This window comes from Lemur catta, chromosome 25 (genome assembly GCF_020740605.2).
Source record: "Lemur catta isolate mLemCat1 chromosome 25, mLemCat1.pri, whole genome shotgun sequence".
Classification (NCBI taxonomy): Eukaryota; Metazoa; Chordata; class Mammalia; order Primates; family Lemuridae; genus Lemur; species Lemur catta.
The window spans coordinates 7,703,008-7,721,647 of record NC_059152.1 but is presented as its reverse complement, the minus strand read 5'-3'; the positions used below and the strand labels follow the sequence as shown (position 1 = coordinate 7,721,647).

The following is an 18,640-nucleotide window of genomic DNA, read 5'->3' as shown; positions in this document are numbered from 1 at the left end:
CGTGGTGGGGGTGACCTCAGATCACACACTGAGAAACAGTGGGGTAACCGGAAGCATGTAGGTTTCAGGTTTGAATCCAGCCTTGCCATGTACAAGCTGTGGGGGCTCAGGAAACTTACTTCTTTGAATCTTAGATTTTTCTGCAAAAGAAGAATAATAAAACAGGATTATAAGGGATTGAAACAATGTAATTCCTCTGAGTGTTTAGCATAGTATCTGGCCCTGAAGCACCTAGAAAATGTTAGTAGTATTTTTGTATGTTTGCAAAATATGGATAATCATAACAACCTCAGTTGGGTTTAGTAGAATGCATGGGGCAATTTTTGTAATATGTCCGGGGCATGTTCTAGAGCATGCCAAGTCCTCTTAAATGTTTCCTTGCACTCTGTATGTTTGTCTTGACTCCTTGCTGACAGTGCAAACTCTAAAGAGCTTGGGCTGCAACTTGTCATGTGTTCTAGCCCATTACAGTTGCTGTAATTCAACGAAGACATCTGGTATCCAATTCAGGTTATATAGAAATCATTGCAAATGATTTTTATAAATAAACTTTTTATTTTAGGATGGTTTTAGATTTACAGAAAAATTGGGAAGGTAGTACAGAGAACCCCCATACCCAGTTCCCGTATATCAACCTCTTACATTAGTCACAATGTGGTACATTTGTCATAATTAATGGACCAATATTGATACATTATTATTAACTAAAGTACACATTTTACTCAGATTTCCTTAATCTTTGGTAATGTCTTCTTTCTGCTTGAGGATTCCATCTAGGATACTGTATTACATTCAGCTGTCCTGTCTCCCTGGGCTCCTCTTGGCTGTAGCAATTTCTCAGATTTTCCTTAGGTCTGAAAAAAATTAGTCTGATTCTAAAAGGAAACAGGTCTGGGAAAGCTCAAAAAAACTGGGGCTTGGGGAGGTTACTGGAAGAAATCTGAGGATCAGATGCTGGCAATATAGTAGTCATAGTAGTTTTTGAGGACCTGAACAGTTTTGAGGAGGACTGGTCAGGTATTTTGCAGACTGTCCCTCAGCTGGGATTTATCTGATGTTTCTCTCATGACTGGACAGGGATTATGGATTTTTAGGAGGAATATCACAGAGGTGAAATGTCATGTTGATCACGACCACATCATGTCAAGGGTACAAATTATCAGTGTGACTTACCACTGTTGGTGTTGACCTTGATCATCTGGCTAAGGTAGAGTTTGCCAGAGGAAGGATTTTGAATGACATGAAATAATTTCTCAATCCTTAATCCTAGGAATAATAAGGTCAATTTATTGGATCTTGATTAAAAGTCAAAGTCAAATAATATTTGTATATTTACTTTGCTCAGAAAAGTACAGTTGAATGCAGGAGCCATTCCAAATTGCCTTCTTTTAATTCTCATATCCTAAATTTCTGTCATTAATGAAAGGGAGAACATAGGTCACCACCCTTTCTCATACCTTTCACTGCCTTTGAGGGAGATGCTGAGGAAGTGGGGAAATAGTGTGAACTAGGAGGTAGCAGAATGGAATGTTCTGGACGGTGCTTAGTGAACACTTTGATGCCCACTTTGCTGCCCCCTGCCTTGGGCAGCTGCATGTGCCATTTTGCATTAGTCAAGGTTCACAGACCTGAAAGTTGGGAAATTGGTCCTAAACTAGATTGTTCTGCAGAATTAAATGATAAACTAAGCTTAAGGAATCTTACTTGCCTGCATCTTTTCAATTTTTAAAGTAGCCTGTTAAATTTCTACCATATTTAAACTGAAATAGCATCTGAGTAGTAACCAGTTGGGAATTAGTTGACCCTTCGGTTGAGACTTATCTTCTATAGTGTTTTCTCTAAAATATTTTGGGCTCTTTTGTACACACAAAGTGTGGGTCACAGATTACCTGCTGTCGGGGGTGGCGGGTGCCCATCCCCAGTGCTCTCGTGTTTGCTCCACATACGAGGGGCACCGAAGTGCATAGTTGCAAACACGTAGGCTGACTCTAAATGGACAGGTGAACTGCTAAATCCGACATACAAAAGAAGCTATCAGTAGCCACAAAGAAATGATCTTTAAATAAACTAAGCTACACCACCGTGATGTCTTGGTGTAAACCGTAAAACACAGCGAACCCTCACTGCAGTGGTGGGAGTTCAGTGTAGGTGACCATCCTGTCACAGCACAGCAGCAGCGGGCTGGGTAGAGCAGGTGTGGTTTTTCTACGCCCCCTGCAGGTAAGGGGCCCCTTGCTCTGCCCAGAGTCCTTTTGGGAAAAGCCGACACCCCAAAGTTACTATGAATGCTTTCCCGGCTCTCTTGGTTTGCTTCACATGAGTAACGTTCCCATTCTGTGTTTCAAGAGTGATGATTATGAATGAAATTTCGTGGAGTCAGGCCGAGTCCTTGGGCCTGAGGGATCCAGCGTCAGATGGGTTCATCCCCTGGTGGCTGTGGGGAGTCAGGCAGCCGGGGGTCCCCGATCCTTACTCTGCCACCATTCTCTGTCTGTGAGGCCTGGGACAACTTCTCTCTCCATCCTTGTGCCTCAGTTTACGCTTGTCCAAATGAGCACAGTGTGTGCTTCTCAGGGTGTTCTGAGGATCAGCCACGTGAATACGTGTGACTAGCAGGGCAGCGAGTGCCTGGGACGCGGGAGAGGCCAGGTAAACGTGACCTGTTGTCGCTGAGGTTGTTTTTCATCAGTCATCAGAAAGAGTAGTGGGACCTCTGCCTGCAGCAGTGATGAAAACACGCACACTCAGTGGGTGTCAGGGGCTCTCTTCTGCCCCATGGGGTGACACCTGGAGCTGGTACATGCAGCGAAGTTGAGACCAGGTGGCAGTGGCCTGGCCCAGCCGTGGACAGCCCCCGTGCAGTCTCCTCTGGGGCCCAGCTGCGCTCCAGCCCCGGGCCCTCTGAGATTCCCTCCGACACCCCGTCTTCTTTATAAGACATTTTCCCCTTAAGAATCACAACCCGATGTTGAAAGCGTTTGCCCCTCCCACTCTCTCCCTACGAGGCTAATCAGGATGGCCTCGTCATTAGCCGCAGGTGCCCTGCTCTCCCCAGCTGGGGCCCCTGGAGTTTTTGTTAGATGCTCAGGGTGCTCCTCCCCTGCCCCGCGACCAGCACGTGACGTGGGCCGTGCCGTGGTTATGCGGACGCGGGGCTGATGGAAAACGCACATGCTCACATAAATCTGCTCCTGTGCGGTGGCCTGGCAAGACGCTCCACGCCTGAGTTCCGCTGGTGCTGCCCAAGTGTGTTCGAAAATTAAAAACAGGTGAGGAATAACCGAGTCAAACGAGTGTTTAAGAGATTATGATCAGACTTCATCTGGTGGATTGTGCGGAGTTTTTCTACTGAAAAAAAATTTGAAAATCAGTCCTTGGGGATTTTGGTGATTGATTCATATGTGACAGTAGGAACTGGAGAGAAGGGCATTTTGTTAGTAGGGGATTTCAGGAATCGAGGCAAATAGAAGTGACCTATGTCCCGTGTGTTAGCAGTACGCTTAGAATGGTTTGGGGACCCTAAACGTAAGATGGGAAAAGGGGGTGAAGCAGGAACGTGGCGAAGAGGGCAGGCTCTCTGTAAGTATGCCTTAAGCTTCGTTTCACAAATTGCAAACACAAAGCATTCTCCTGCCTGATACTGTTTGATCCAGCATGATATCTTAGACTTGTTGAAAGCTAAAGACTTTTAATTCCTAGTAATGAAGGAAAAATCAGAGCAAGGGGAAGTAGTTATTTAATTATATTTCGTAAACAGTGTCAGTTTGAGGAAATGTCTCGTCTGCATGGATGTTTGTACACTGCATAGCTATTTATAACAACAAATTTATTTTGCTGTTCACTTGATGAGAAATGCGTTTAGGTTTAACTTAGGCTTTAGTTTCATTTTTTTAAAATGCAAATAAAGTATTCCCATGCCCATTAATCTATGACATAGTTGGATTCAAAAGAAAATTTCGTAAGGGTGCAAATATCCTTCAAGACTTAGCCTGGACTCTGGGCCCAACATAGCCAGGCTCCGTGGACAGACTGTGTTTTCCTACCTGTTAAAAGATCATCTCAGAATAGGACCATTTCTATTATAGAAACAGTGGCAACTTAAATTGCGTTTCTAAATGTAATATGTTCAAGGCAGTGACTTTAAATATCCATATCTGAAACCATAGCACTTTAATTTTTACTTTTTACGCTCAAGGTAGTTCATGAATTGCAAAGGGTATTTTCCCCTTAATTCATTTTTGTTGGTTTTTTGAATCTTATGAATTGTGCGTTGATTTGTGAGATGTAAACTCTGTGTTGGTTTTGCCCTGGAAAGTTGATGTTGTAGCTTGTTCTTAATTTTTCTATCCAGGAAGAATAAAAAGTGTTTCTGCTTCTCCTCATAACAATATTTAGAGTGCTAAGATGAAGTCTGCTAAATATTTGGTGCCCCTCAGAGGAAAGTGCTGTATACGTAGTGTAAATAACAAGTTTTTTAAATTGAATCATTCCACTGTGCTATACTAAGATTTTTATGCAATCTCTGCTGGTATAAGTTTGCACCAGTATTGTCTTGCTTTTTGAGACACTAGGAAATTGAAGCCCACAGCTTATAATTCTATTTCTTATTACTAGTGGAGCCCAAGTGTAGAGCAAATAATGGTTTAAATTAGTTTTGCACTTGAAATGAACAAAATGAATGGAAGCTGCACTGTTGGGGAAAGCATTGAATTAGATCTTGATTTTCTCCAAAGATGGTAATTACATTTTTAGGTAAATCTTGTTGAGATTGAGAAGCCTAATGTTCTTTTTGATATTCTCATTCTGATTTAACACAATAAGCATCAGGCTTTTTTTTTTGTTTTTTCCTTTTACTCTCTGGTATTTTGTGTGAATGAATTGTGGTAGGGGAGGGCGGAGAATGTGTTATATGGTATAAGTTGTACGATATGGTGTAAATTACTGACGGTGAGGCTTTTGACATTTAATCAAAATAAAAGGTACCATTCAGAAATTGTGTTTGTTTTCTAGGGACACAACCAAATCATAACATATAGCAGACCAATCTATTTTTGTGTGCTGTGTGGCCTTATTTTGCTTCTTGATACAGGGGCCAAAGCCAGGCACCCTCCCAGTTACGTTGTGTATGGCCTGAAGCTCTTCTCTCCTGTGTCCCTGCAGTCGGCTAGGGACTACTTAATAGGTGAGTTAACTTTGGGGTTATGGGGAAAAATGGGGGGAAGGGTATGTCTCCCTTTATCTTCTGGATCCTAACTGGAGAAGCTGCCTTACTTGACTATTGGACGAAGAGATGTGCATTTCCCTCTTGGCTTCTACTTCTGCAGAAGACTGTCTGGGAGCCTCAGCCCCAAAGCATTCAATAATGGAATTAATTTAAAGGATTTTGATATCCATGACCAAGGGGTCGCAGCACTGTGGTATCTGAAGAATAGTTGCTATGGCGTCTGCTGGGTGATTTTGCCACCCAGGTGGCAGCATGAACAGGCATGGCCCTCAGCCCAGGTGGAGTCCTGGGTTCTCTGGTCACCCGCTCTTCTACTGGTACCCTTTACTTGCCTTAAGGTCTGTGTTTGATGTCAAATGCTGTGTTTAAACACATCACCTGCATATCGTAATTGTTTAGAGCCCTGACTCTGGAGCTAGACAGCTGGCTGTTTGAATTCCAACTTTGCCACTTCACTTAGATGTGTGACCTCAGGCATAATTCACCTGTACTATGGGGACAAAAATATGTCCCATCTCAGAAGTTGTTGCAAGTTTTAAATGAGTTAGTGTACTTGAACGTATAGAGGGTTCCTGGCACCAGGCATTAGCTGTTAGTGTCATTATTATGCACAGTATTGACTGCAGCTGCTCAGAGAATTCTTGTAAAGACATCAAGGGGTTTCCACACCTGCCGACTTGTAATTGGCTGTGATCACATTGACCAACTGAGTTGATAAAGGGCAGCTACCAAAGACACCACTCCTGCATGTCTCCCTTGCCAGCTAGAAATCTTACTCAAGAGGAGACTGTCAAAGCCACAGATCCCATATCATCCTTTCTGCACCCCCTGCGACAGCCCCTCGAATCTCTCCAGTGGAGCTGGGGAGGGTGCTCAGATGTGGTGTAAGCTTTCTTTGGGCTCCTGATAGGTGAACACTCTGGTAGGCATTCTACCCTCTGGCCTCCTTCCCAACTACCATCTCCCCATTTCTCTTCCTGCTGCGTTGGTTGCAAACTGTTCCCTCCCCCTACACCCAACCCACTGCAAGCCCGCTTTCCACGCATCCTCAGCACTTCCCTTCCGGTCACATCATGTGAGGAGCTGAGTAGCTTCTTAATGCCGAAGTGTTATGCACCATTTTTCAGAGAATCTCTAAGTTCAATGAGGAAACAGAAACAGGTTGGAAAAAAAAAATAGGAACAGATCCCATGATTAGACACCTAGTCAGTGCTTGAGAATATTTGTTTCTACCCTTCCTGATATTTTTCACTTTACTTTTTTTTTCTTAAATCCCATTTGATGCTCTATTGGTTGGCCCACACACACCTACAACAAGAAAGACTTTCAGTCATTTTCACCTTCCTATAACTTAGCTCACCCATCTTCCCCCTTCAGCCAGTTGCAATGAAGGAGTCAGTTTGAGTGGACAGAGATGTCCGGTCATAACTGCACACACTGTGGAGTGCCATCTTGGCTGTTGTCATCTTTTTGCAAACAGCAGTGCTGGGGTCCAGAGCTCAAGGGCACACAGGGACCTGGGTTGAGAGGTGGAGAGGGCATGAAAGGATTTTGGAAGATGTTCAAGAAACATTACACCAAAGTGTTGCCTTTTCCCTCTCCACACCCCACACTCCATCTTGGGTATTTCATGGCCGTATTTTCCCCGGGTCATGCACGTGGGTTAGTGTTGGTGGAGTGCCACCTCCCGGAGGTCACGAGGATCTGTGGCCTCTTCTCATCTCCCCGTATGTGTGTTCCTTCTGCTGGGAAGCTGTTCCACTGTCCCCCCCACCCTTAACCACACTAGCTAACAACACCTCGTTTCCCTGAGTTTGGTCCCATCTTCCATCCTTTAGCAACCCATAATTTTCATAGCCCTTGACCCGTTTCGTAGCAGCCTGCTTATGTTTGTGATGTCTGATCAATGTCTGTCTCCCTCACCAGCTTATCTGCAGTGGAGGCGAGGCAAAGACCTGCCTGCCTTCTCTCCACTCACTCCTCCGTGGTGTCTGGTATCTGCAGGCACTAAATAAACAGACGTTGAACGGATGAACTCATGAGCATAAGACTGTGCTTTAAGTACTAAAGAGATTAATGCACAAAGGAACTTTTGGAATGCTTCCCATTCATAAATCAGAGAAAGCTATAGGCAATTTGCATGGTTTAACTCAGCCCTTAGAATTACTTGAGACTTCATAAGGACCTTTTGCCAATGATCTATGGAAAGATACTTGGGGGAAGAAGCGCATGACATGTATTCCATTAACAAATTGCTTTTCTGTACCTAGGTCTCTCCTTCGTTCCTGTTTTTTTTTTTTTTTTTTTTTTTTAAATTTGCTACTATAAAAAAGTCAACTCTGTTGAATAAGTGTAGTTGTCTTAGCATGGCACACTTACAAATGGTATTAGAATGTGAGATGTTATTGAAGCTCAAAAGGTAAGACCTTAAAGTACTTGGCAAAAGCCTGAGATTTTACTTTTAGCAGTAACTCTTGTTCTAGAATGTGTTACTAGCTACGCACAATCTAATTTTATTTTTCTTCAAATCAGTTACATTAGGGACTGAAGAGGGAGCATTCTTATCTTTTTAACTGGAATTCCCTTTCCCCCCTGGAAACTTCTCCCTATTATATATTTTTGTCTGCTTGTCAACACTGACAAGCAAAAATGTTGATAAATATTCCAGCAAGCCAACTAAATGACTTATAGGGTAAAGATAAATAGAAAAATAGAACAATAGCAATCCCTGTGGAATGAATGTGTTAAACATACTAATTTGCACTGAGCAAGAAAAGGCTGTGAAACAAATTCAGAACACATGGGAAAGAGAGGGAGGAGATAGAGGCTAATACTATTTTCCTGACTTCATGAGGGAAAACAAGGGCAATTCAAAGTCATTTTTTCTTTGTGGAACTTCTTCACCCTCTGTTTCTTCAACTGACAGGGGATCTAAGTAGTCTACAGCTGCTGCCATTGTTATGTTAAGGGACTAGGAAGAAGAGAAGAAAAAATTAGGAGAAAACAAAGGATTAGGAGGAAAATGGAGAGTATGTGGTTCCTAGGGCCGCCATAACAAATTACCCCAACTGGGTGGCTCCAAACACCAGAATTTTTTGTCTCACAGCTCTGGAGGCAAAGTCGGAGATCAGGGCGTGGGCAGGGCCACACCCTCCCCAAGGCTCTCTGGAAGGGCCTGTCCAGGTCTCTCTCCTTGGCTCCTGGATGGCTGTCCTTTTGCTGTGTCTTCACAGGGTCTTCCCTCTGTGTGTCTCTGTGTCCAAATTTCTCCCCTTTTTATAAGGACACCAGTCATGTTGGATGAGGGCCGAGGTGGACCCTAACATACTCAGCTTAGCTTGTTCGTCTCCCAAGACCTTATTTCCAAATAAGGCCACATTCACAGTTATGGGGGGTGGGGTTAGGACTTCAGCATCTCTTGTGGGAACACAATTCAACCCATAACAAGGACCATGTAGGAAAAAGGACAAGAGAGAAGCAAGAACTAAGTCCATGTGACATTGTTTACTGTCTCGTTTACCCTCAGTCAAAGGTGCTGTTGTGCCTATCACGCTGTGTTGGGTGGAACTGGTCCTCCTTTGGCAGGTGCCAGGGGACCTGAGTATTTCCTGGAGCAGTGCCTTATTGGTGCTATTTCTGTTACCCGCTGCCACCCTTGGTTTCAGCTTAGCGCCATCACCCTGTCAGAGGGGGAGGAGGCGGCAGAGGAATTGGAACAGGAAAGGAGCGAGGACGGCCCCTGGGCATGAAGACTGAGTGCCTGAGCCAGTGGTAGGTGGCAAGTCAAGTGGACACGGTGCAGGGGGGACAGAAGGAGAAGCTCTTTGTCATATTTAAAGTAAGGAGAGGAGCATCTCAAAGGCAAGAGGCAAATGTCAGATAATAGAGCAATAAAAGGAAAAATTAAGGCAAATGAAGAAGACATAAACATTGAGGACAATATATAATTTTCTTTTATGATCATATATATTCAGAATGTCACTTTGTTCACTTTCCTTTCATTATAAGGAAAACTTCTTTATTTTTATTTCTAGGAGTAAGGTGAAAGTCCTTCTTACCATTCATTTCGTGTGCTCATTCAGCAACTAGTGAACTCTGGGCTGGAATTTTTATTGCTTTCCATTTGGGTAACCAGCAAAAGCCTCTGGGTGAGATTGGCTCTGTAATTATCCTATGGGTGAGAAAGCCAAGAGGTCTTCGGTTCTCAGTACCGTATTTCAAAAGGAGCAGTAGCAAACCCAGAGTGTGCCCAGAGGAGTATAGCCACGTGGGCTACGCTGGTCTGGATGCTGGTTAGTAGGACTGAGGATGTCCAACCCAGAGAAGAAACACTTGGGTGCTAGATGCACACAGATGTGATAGCTTCAGATCATAAAAGGCTGCCAGGAGACCAGCCTGGGCAGTAGAGCCAGAGTCTGTCTCAAAAAAAATAAAAGCTGCCAGGTTGAAGGGAGAAGGATGTTGTATCCATAATAACTAGACCCAGCAGGTAGTAGGTAGATTCCAGCTCAGTGCAAGGAAGACCCATAAAATGGTTTGGGTTAGAGCTGTCCTATACTAGAGTAGGTTGCTTAGTGAAGCAAGGAGTTCCCTGGCATGGAAAAAGTTCAGGCAAAAATGAAACCGGCCATTATTTGTAGCCCGGGTCCATGCACTTGGTGGTTTTTTTAAACTCCTACCTAGGATAATGCAGCTTCAATAATGTCACCCTCATAAGTGGCGATTTTGTGACCAGGTACTGCATCATACCCATGCTTCCCTGAACACTCAAATCTCCCTTTTCTATGTCTTATACAAAGGCTTGTCTCCTGGCCTCAGTAGTCCATAATAGGACAATTAGTTAATACACAGATAGTGTACATTGAAGACATACAATGTATGCATTCTCATCGACTCCATATGTTTTAGTTCCATATTTTCATTCTACATGCTTGGTACCCCAAACCTGCAAATACAATAATTCATATTATTCACACATAACAAAAAATAAGCTTAAATTATAATATTTTTATTTATGAATTTTGCATGAAAAGATCTGTACCAGAAGTTTCTGCCTTGATGATAATTATTATTAAGGAAAATAAGGAGTTAGGAAGAAGTGAAAGAAAATTACAGACCCACTCAGTGGCGTGCTAACAAAAAATGTTTGTTCACAGGGAAAATTGCGAACAACCACAGGGACTTTGTTATTTTTTGCTTTTGGAAAAAAAGAATAATTTCAGCAATTTTAAATGCAGTTCTTCAAAAGCCCTGCTAACATAACAAGCATTTGACTGCTTTTTCATTCACGTTAACTGCAATCTGACGGATGAGAAACATGAACTCCGCCTTCCCCTCCTTCCACCTCCACAGCTTTTATTTTAAAGACTAGAGCTTTCCTACTCCAATATGTTTTGGAGAAGATCTAGTGCCTGGCCCTCGCTGTTGACTGCTATTTCATTAAATTCCAATTCTGCACTCACAGCCAGGGCATCTTCAGTGATGGCTTTCTGGTGTCTCTTACCATTTTATTTTCCTCATGCTGTTATTTATTGTGTTCCAATTCTTTTCACTTTAGTTGTCATTGCATTGGCTAATGTCTTTCTCATAGAGAATACCCCCTTACCTGTGATTTGCTGAATAGCTTCGGATATTTGTCTGCCTTTTAATATCATTCCACATGCAGATGCTTCCCTGTAGTTCTTCATTCTCAGGGTAGGTTTCTTCTCTCTCTCTACACACACACACACACACACACACTCAGCACTGTGGAGGGCGAACTAATAAAACCTCATCGCACCTTCCTTCTGCCCTTGTCCTGGAATTGGAAGGTGTAGCATAGCATAAAATCATCAATACCAGGTGTTGAGCCCCAAAGTTAAGAGAAGAGGAAATACTCAGTTTGCTTGAAAGTTTATGGATTAACATTTCGATGCTCATGACTTATATGTTCTGTAATTAAAATTTCTGTTTATTTCTTATATCTTTCATATCTCTTAGTTCCATTTATAAAAAGTGGAAAAGAAATTGTCTTATATCGTTATGTCTAGCATATCAGTGTTGTGTTTTATTGCCTATTTGAGTGAGAAAATCTGCTTTCAGGCACTCTCATTTTATATAATATGGTTGAAATCTTGCCACAAACGTCATCACAACAAAATCCCCGTGTGTATTAAAACAGGGCTCCAACTCCAATCTGAGGTCCTGTCATCATAGCCATGTTCATCGTAGAAAATTTTACTTTCACACAGAGTTGAGCAGTTCCATAGGGCCTGTGTCCCATACTTGCTTTGAACCAAGTATTATAAAGGGGACATCTTTTGTGGGAACACAATTCAATCCATAATAAGGAGCATTTAAGAAAAAAGACACGAGAGAAGGAAAAACTGAGTATATGTGACATTGTTTACCCTCTTTTGGCCAAGGATGATGCCTACTTTAACCAGATAATATTAACCAACTGTTTTAACCAAACATTAAAAAAGAGTGGGACATACAAATAGTCTCATTCCTATAAGTTCACTGTGGAAAGTTTGTTTTCTATTTTTCAGAAATAGCTGGAACACACTCCCTTGTCAGCCCCACTCCCATCTTCCACTGTGGTTTATGTGCAGTTTCAGGACAGAGTTCCAGTGTCTAGACATACCAGATTTCAAATCCAATTTCCTTAGTTTTATTAAGGTTTGTCAGCATCAAACTTCACTGACGTTCTACCCAGGCAGAAAGGAGGACAGATGAATCACAGCCCTGCGAACCCAACCTGGCTACAACCAAGCAAGAGAGAGGGATAGGAAAGTTCCTGTAAAACGTGGCTTCACTACTTTTTTTTCTCCCTCTAACAAATTATTTCTCTGAAACATTGTGTTATAACCCACAAATGTTTTCACCAGTTGTGCAATTGCATTGTTATGAGGACGGGAGGTCATGCAATCTCCCTCTCCTCGCCCGGGCCACTGCCTTCTACCGGGTGGTACCGTCCAGCTTAGAGTCAGCGTCTCAGCCCACGGTGTGCTGCAGTTGCTTAGCTCATTCTCGCTCTGCCTGACCCTCTGTGAGAGCCTTGAGCTCTGCCTTAATTCTAAGTCTCCCATCAGTGTTGAGAATGTACTAGACTCTTAGTCACTCAAGCGCCTGAGATGAGAAGCACAAACCAAGGCGCCCCCTCTGCTCCAACGATTGTTCCCCTCTCCCATGCAAGAAGGGATTCCGGTAACTCCTGTCCTGAGTTTTTGCATGTTCCCGCCCTTTCCCCAGTTTCCTTTCTCCCACCCTCATCTCCCCCAAGTCCAAGTCCATCGTCTCAAACTAAAGGCAGCCTGCTCTCACCCACCATCGCTGAGGTCTTTGCCCCGTCCCGGGCCTGTCTGCAGTTCTTTCCTCGGGACTCACTGCCTCCATCTCGGCCTCCAGTTTCCTGGGGTGAGAGGAGTGTACGACTGCCCCCCGCGTTCCTGGGTGGGGTGGCCCGGAGGGGGTGGGCAGCATCGCATCAGCAACCTTAGTGACAGTAACTGCATGCTGCTCATCAATTTTGTTTGTTCATTTTCAGTATTTCTATATTGCTTCCCTGCAATTTCCCTCCTTGGGCTCTTCCCGCAAATCAACACTTTCTGCATTTATCTTTTGGAACAAATTGACATGCTGTTTTTTGGAGGTTCTGGTAAGTCATTTACATTCTACTCTTCCTGTAAAGGTGGCTGTAGCTCAGATAAGGACTAAATGGCCTTGGGCAGGGGATGAGGGGCTGTATAGTTGGATGTTCTTTGTCCTGAGCATTTAAAGGACATCAGTTTGGGTCAGGAAGGGTAATGACGTGTGTGCATCGGATTCATTCAACCAAATTGGAAGTGGTCCTCCTAGCCTAGTTGAACATAAGCAAAGAAAGAAGGAAATGTAGACTTCTCTGCAATTGGGAATAGGTTTGGCATCCTTCAAACTGTACCTTAGAAAAACAGTCTGTGTGTGTGAGTGGTTGTAAGTGTGTGTGTCTTAAAACATTGTAGGCCAGGTGCAGTGGCTCACGCCTGTAATCCTAGCACTCTGGGAGGCCGAGGCAGGTGGATTGCTCAAGCTCAGGAGTTCAAGACCAGCCTGAGCAAGAGCGAGACCCCGTCTCTACTAAAAAAAAAATAGAAAGAGATTATATGGCCAACTAAAAATATTTATAGAAAAATTAGCCAGGCATGGTGGCACATGCCTGTAGTTCCAGCTACTCGGGAGGCTGAGGCAGGAGGATCGCTTGAGCCCAGGAGTTTGAGGTTGCTGTGAGCTAGGCTGACGCCACGGCACTCACTCTAGCCTGGACAACAAAGCGGGACTCTGTCTCAAAAAAAAAAAAAAAAAACATTGTAAAGATTCTTCCTGTTTTCCTCTTGAATTTTTAATTAAATGGTTAGTCTCTTTCTTGCCCTGTGAGTCACCCAGTGCCTTTGACGGGTCCCCTAGATTTATTCTTTGCCCCTTCAGGTGGCATCTTGCATTTGAAAGCTACAACCATTTCTTCGCTTTCTTACAACGTTTGTTGATTTTGCAAGTGGCCAGTCTAGAAAAGAACTGTTGACGTCTGTGTTGCAGCCGTGTCTGGGATAACCTCGGCGGTGCACGGTGTGGCCCGGAGCGTCCTGGCTGCTGCCCTGCTGCACGCGGTGTGCTTCAACGCAGTGAAGGTAGGTGTGAGGACCGCGGGCCTTCGTCCTTCTCAAATCCAGTAAGTCAACTTCCTTTTAAAAGTAAATGAATGTTTTCTCCAATTGCAAAAGAAACGGGATCTGAGCAGATCAGGGAGTGATCGGGCCCAGCTGAGCCTCAGAAGTGTCAGGAGACAGGTCGAGATGCCTGGTTTGCCCCGGAGCCGCGGGCCTGGCCTCCTCTGCAGATGTCCTGCCACCAAGGTCGGGCACCGGCGCTGGGTGGGCTTCTGCTTACCAGGGTGGTCGGCGGAACCCATGAGTTTGCCTGCAGTTCCTGGAATACCACTCAGGACATGGGAAAGGGATACAGTTGCATAAAGCTACATGGACGAGAGCACAGGAGAGGATACGACAGCCACCACGTGTTAGAATCTAGAAAACAGATGGACTGTAGACTCACCCAGGTGGAGAAAAGGGAAACCTAGCCTGGAGGCAAGGGAAGCCTAGGAGGATGCAAAAACAGGATAAACACTCAGGAAGACAAAAGGCTGTATCGGAAAAGAAACGTAGCTATTGTGCATCCCTGGTTCGCCGTGAATCGTTCTTGTGTGTTTATGGTGATCTGAGTGATCGTCTTGGTGTGTCTGTCATGGAAGAATGGGGAGGTGGAGAGTGCTGGGGGAGCTCAAGCCCTGTCCTCCATGTTAGAAAGTCAGCAAATAACATCTAAAATTGGAAAACACTCAAGAAGTAGCGAAGCGAGCGTGTTGTTTGGCAATGTGGAGGTAAATAGGACAAGGAGAAACAGCTGAAGGTCACTGCCTTGAGGAAGCAGGAATTGGGGCAGGAGAGACCACTGTTCATTTCCGTTGTTGTAGAACTAAGGATGGCCATGAAGTCTGAACACAGTTGCACACATAGTGTCAGGGGCATCTTCAATCAGTAAAATTATATTAGTATTATGCATATCTCTGCACTTTATAGAAACTCTGCACTTAACATTTTAAACTACAGGTACTCCTTTGATAAAATAAAAACTGAATGTAAAAGAGTACGTTGCAATCATATATGTTCCAAAGTGTTTTTAATCTAAGTCACATGAACATTTCTTAACTGATATTTTTAAAAGATTAACTTATTAAACTGATCAGTGTCAGTGGCAGAAAGTTAAGTGTTCCACTTTGTGGAAGGAAAAGAATTCAACATTCATATATCTCGATGTTTCACAGTTTAATTAATCTGTAATAAGCAATGGAGTCATTCCCTCCCTTTTTCCTTCCATCCCTTCTATATAGATCTTTTCTTTCAGAAAAAAAAAGAGGGCTGGGAAGAAGGTTCCTTTTTTCTAATACACAAAGGTAATTTATATGCTCATGGTGGTCATATTTGTTACCACATTTATAACATCATGTAAACTAGCAACTATATAATCAGTGTTTCCAGTATTCTGTGTTTTGACCTACATTCCTTTGTTCTATCACAGGAGCCCAGATATTTCATTCCATTCAGGAAAAGTACGTGGATGGATATTTTCTGAGTTTTTGTACTTCTTTTTAGTTTTATTTTATTTTTAATTATTACAGGTGCTTAGTATATCTTTATGAGTCCTTGTACTTTTGAGAGCATATTTCTACTGTCTTGAGAACCTTAATGTATTGCTCTGTTGTGTTCCAGTATTTGTTTGTTAGTTGTTTGTTATTATACATTTATTAATTTTTAAAAGTCAGGCTAAAAATCTTTTTAAAATATCCAGTGTGATAAGTTTTGATAAATACATGTAGTCATGTAAAGGACCCCACAATCAAGTTATAGAACATTTCCACCAACTTGAAAAATTCCCTTGAATCACTTAATAGTCAATTTCTTCCCCCACTCTCACCCTGTGGCCACCATTGATCTGATTTCTGTCCTTGAAACTTTATTGGAATCCAATCTGTCAAGGCATAAAGTATATACAATAAAATTCGCTACTTTCAAGTATACAGTTAAGTGTATATTGACAAATGTATATAGTCAAGTAATTACCGTCATATCATCATAAAGAACCATTTCACCATCCAAAAATGTTTTTCATGATCCTTTGCAGTCGGTCTTCTCTCCCCATCATGTTTTATTTATCTTGAGTGAACACCTAAGAGTGAGGTTCTTGGCATAAATGGTAGGTCTCTATTTAACTTTATAAGAAAAGTTATCAAGTTTCAAGTTTATAAGAACTGTTATCCAGTTTCTGTTTCATTTTTCATTTCCCCACCACCCACATAACCTTTGAAATTTCCAAGTATTCCAAATTCTTGCCATCACTTTTGTACTGTCAGTTTTTTTTTTTTTAAATAATAGCCATTCTCATATGGACCAGTATCCAATTGTGGTATTAATTTGCATTTCTCTGATAATGAATAGTGTTAAACATTTTTTCACTTGCTTACTTGACATTTGTGTATCTTTATTTATGAAAAATCTCTTCAAATCTTTTATCCATTTTTAAATCATACCGTATGCCTTATTATTGAGACAAAAGTAAGTTTTAGAATATGTTTGTCAATTCCTAACAATGATGCAGAAATTTTGACTGGGATTGTGATGAATTTATAGATCAATTTGTGGAGAACTGACATCTTAACAGTATTGAGTTTTTTGATACAGGAACATGGATGCTCCATTTATTTGGGCCTTTGTTAATTTCTCTTGGGAATATTTTGTACTTTTCAATCCACAACTCAAAATTACTGCACATTTTGTAAGTTTTATGCTACTGTAAGTGGACCTGTGCTTTTTAATTTGTTAATTGATTGTATACATAATTGGTCTTTTAATATTTCTGTTGATATCTTGCAACCTTGCTAAACAAACTTATTAGTTCTAGTAGCTTTTCAGTAACTTGAGATTTTCTACCATGGATGGTTATGTCTGACAGTAAACACAATTTTATTTTCCTTTCCAGTCCGTTTGCCTTTGATTTATTTTTCTTGCTTTATTGCACTGGCTGGGACCTCCACAGCAGTGTTGACTAGAGGTGCTGAAATCAGACATATGTACCTTGTTCCCAATCTCTGGGGACATGTCTTTCACCACTGTGTATGATTTGAGCTGTAGGATTTTTCTAGATTCCCTTTATGGGACTGAGTAATTCATCTTAGATTCCTAGTTTGCTGAGAGTTTTTTTAAGTCATAAATGATATTAAATTGTGACAATATTTTTTTCTGCATCTATTTAGAAGACCATATTTATATACATATATATGTTTTAATCTATTGATGGGGGAATTATATTGGTTGACAGTTGAATGTTGAACCGTTACACTTAAAGGGTGGGCTCCAGTTGGTCATGATATACTGTCCTTTTTATATATTACCCAATTTCATTTACCAATATTTTGTTGAGAAATTTTATGTCTGTGATCATGAGGTTTCTAGTTCTCTAATTTTTCTTTTCTTGTAATGCTTTGACCTTCCAAGAGAGTTTATATAAAAGAACTCCTGTTCCTATTGAACTTTTCATATAGTAATATTTGTTTTTTTTTAAATTTCTTAAGATGGAATATGTGTTGTTTTACACTGTCATTAAGCAGTCAATTGTCTTGTAAAGATTTTAAAATCTTTAAAATTATGTTTTATTTACCATATATTTTTACAATTTCTGCCAGTGTACATTCCTTTGTTTAGATTCATCTTTCCATTTGTTATCATTTTTCTTCTGTTTGAAGAACTTTCTTTAACAAATCTCATGGTGCAGGTCTGTTGTTAGTGAATTCTTTTAGCTTTTGTCTGAAACCTTCCTTGTTTTGCCTTCGCATTTGGTACAGATTTTGTCTGAAACCTTCCTTGTTTTGCCTTCACTGGTACAGATTTCAGATTGACAGGTTTCTTTTTCTCCCAGTACTTTAAACAGATCCTATTTTCTTTTTACTTGTATAGTTTCTGACCAAAATCTGTGATTATGCCAATATATGTACCTCTGTTAGTAATGTTTCTATTTTTTCTATCTTCAAGATTTTCTCATTGTCTTTGTTTTCCAGCAGTTTGATAATGATACGTATGACGCAATGTAGGTTGTTTATTTTTTATTCTACTAAGGTTCTCTGATCTGCTTTGATCTGTGCCTTATTTTCCAAAATCTTCAGCCCTTTTCACTTCAAATATGTCTTCTGCCTTGTTCAATTTTTCTTTTCTTCTTGGGCCTTCAAATATACATATTAGATAATTTAATATTTTCCATGTCTTTTGTATGCTATATTCTTTTTTCACTCTTTTTGTCCTCTTGAGGTTTTAATTTGAATCATTTTAATAACCTACCTTGAATTTGCTGATTCTTTCTCCTGCTGTGTCTAGTCTAATGATAAACTCAACAAAGGATTGTTTATCTCTATATCATATTTATAATACACAGCATTTCCATTTGACATCTGTAGACAGTTTCCATTTCTATTTGCAATTCCCCATCTGTGCATCCATGTTGTCTACCTTTCCCACTAGATTTTTTAACATATTAATCACAGTTATTTTAAAGATGAGATTTTTTGTAAACTATCTGTGGCCTTTTCTTACTGTCAGGGTGTGAGCAATATTCTTGTGGATTTCTACATCTGAATTGGAGGCATCACTTGTCAGTAGTTGGTTTTGAGGATAAAAAGAATGAGATTAACTTGAATATTTTTTTCTGAATTCTTCTAGAATTTTTTCTTATATGAAGTTTCAAAAAATATCAATAGACAATGACTAGGCGTGGTTCTCTTTCTTTAACTTTTCTGGAGCACCGTGTCCATTCTCTCTCTTCATACTGAGGACTCTTCATTTCTAGGAAATGTTC

General features: G+C 41.4%; 1 protein-coding gene across 1 annotated transcript in view; it reads left to right on the top strand.

Moving 5' to 3' along the window:
* The window catches only part of PCNX2 (pecanex 2), a 213,885-nt gene that overhangs the window by 65,504 nt on the left and 129,741 nt on the right, over positions 1 to 18,640 (top strand). Inside the window, exons 13-15 of the mRNA XM_045537011.1 lie at positions 5,011 to 5,182; positions 12,753 to 12,863; positions 13,778 to 13,869. Coding sequence (XP_045392967.1) covers positions 5,011 to 5,182; positions 12,753 to 12,863; positions 13,778 to 13,869 — 375 coding nt within the window. The remainder of the gene's footprint in view (positions 1 to 5,010; positions 5,183 to 12,752; positions 12,864 to 13,777; positions 13,870 to 18,640) is intronic.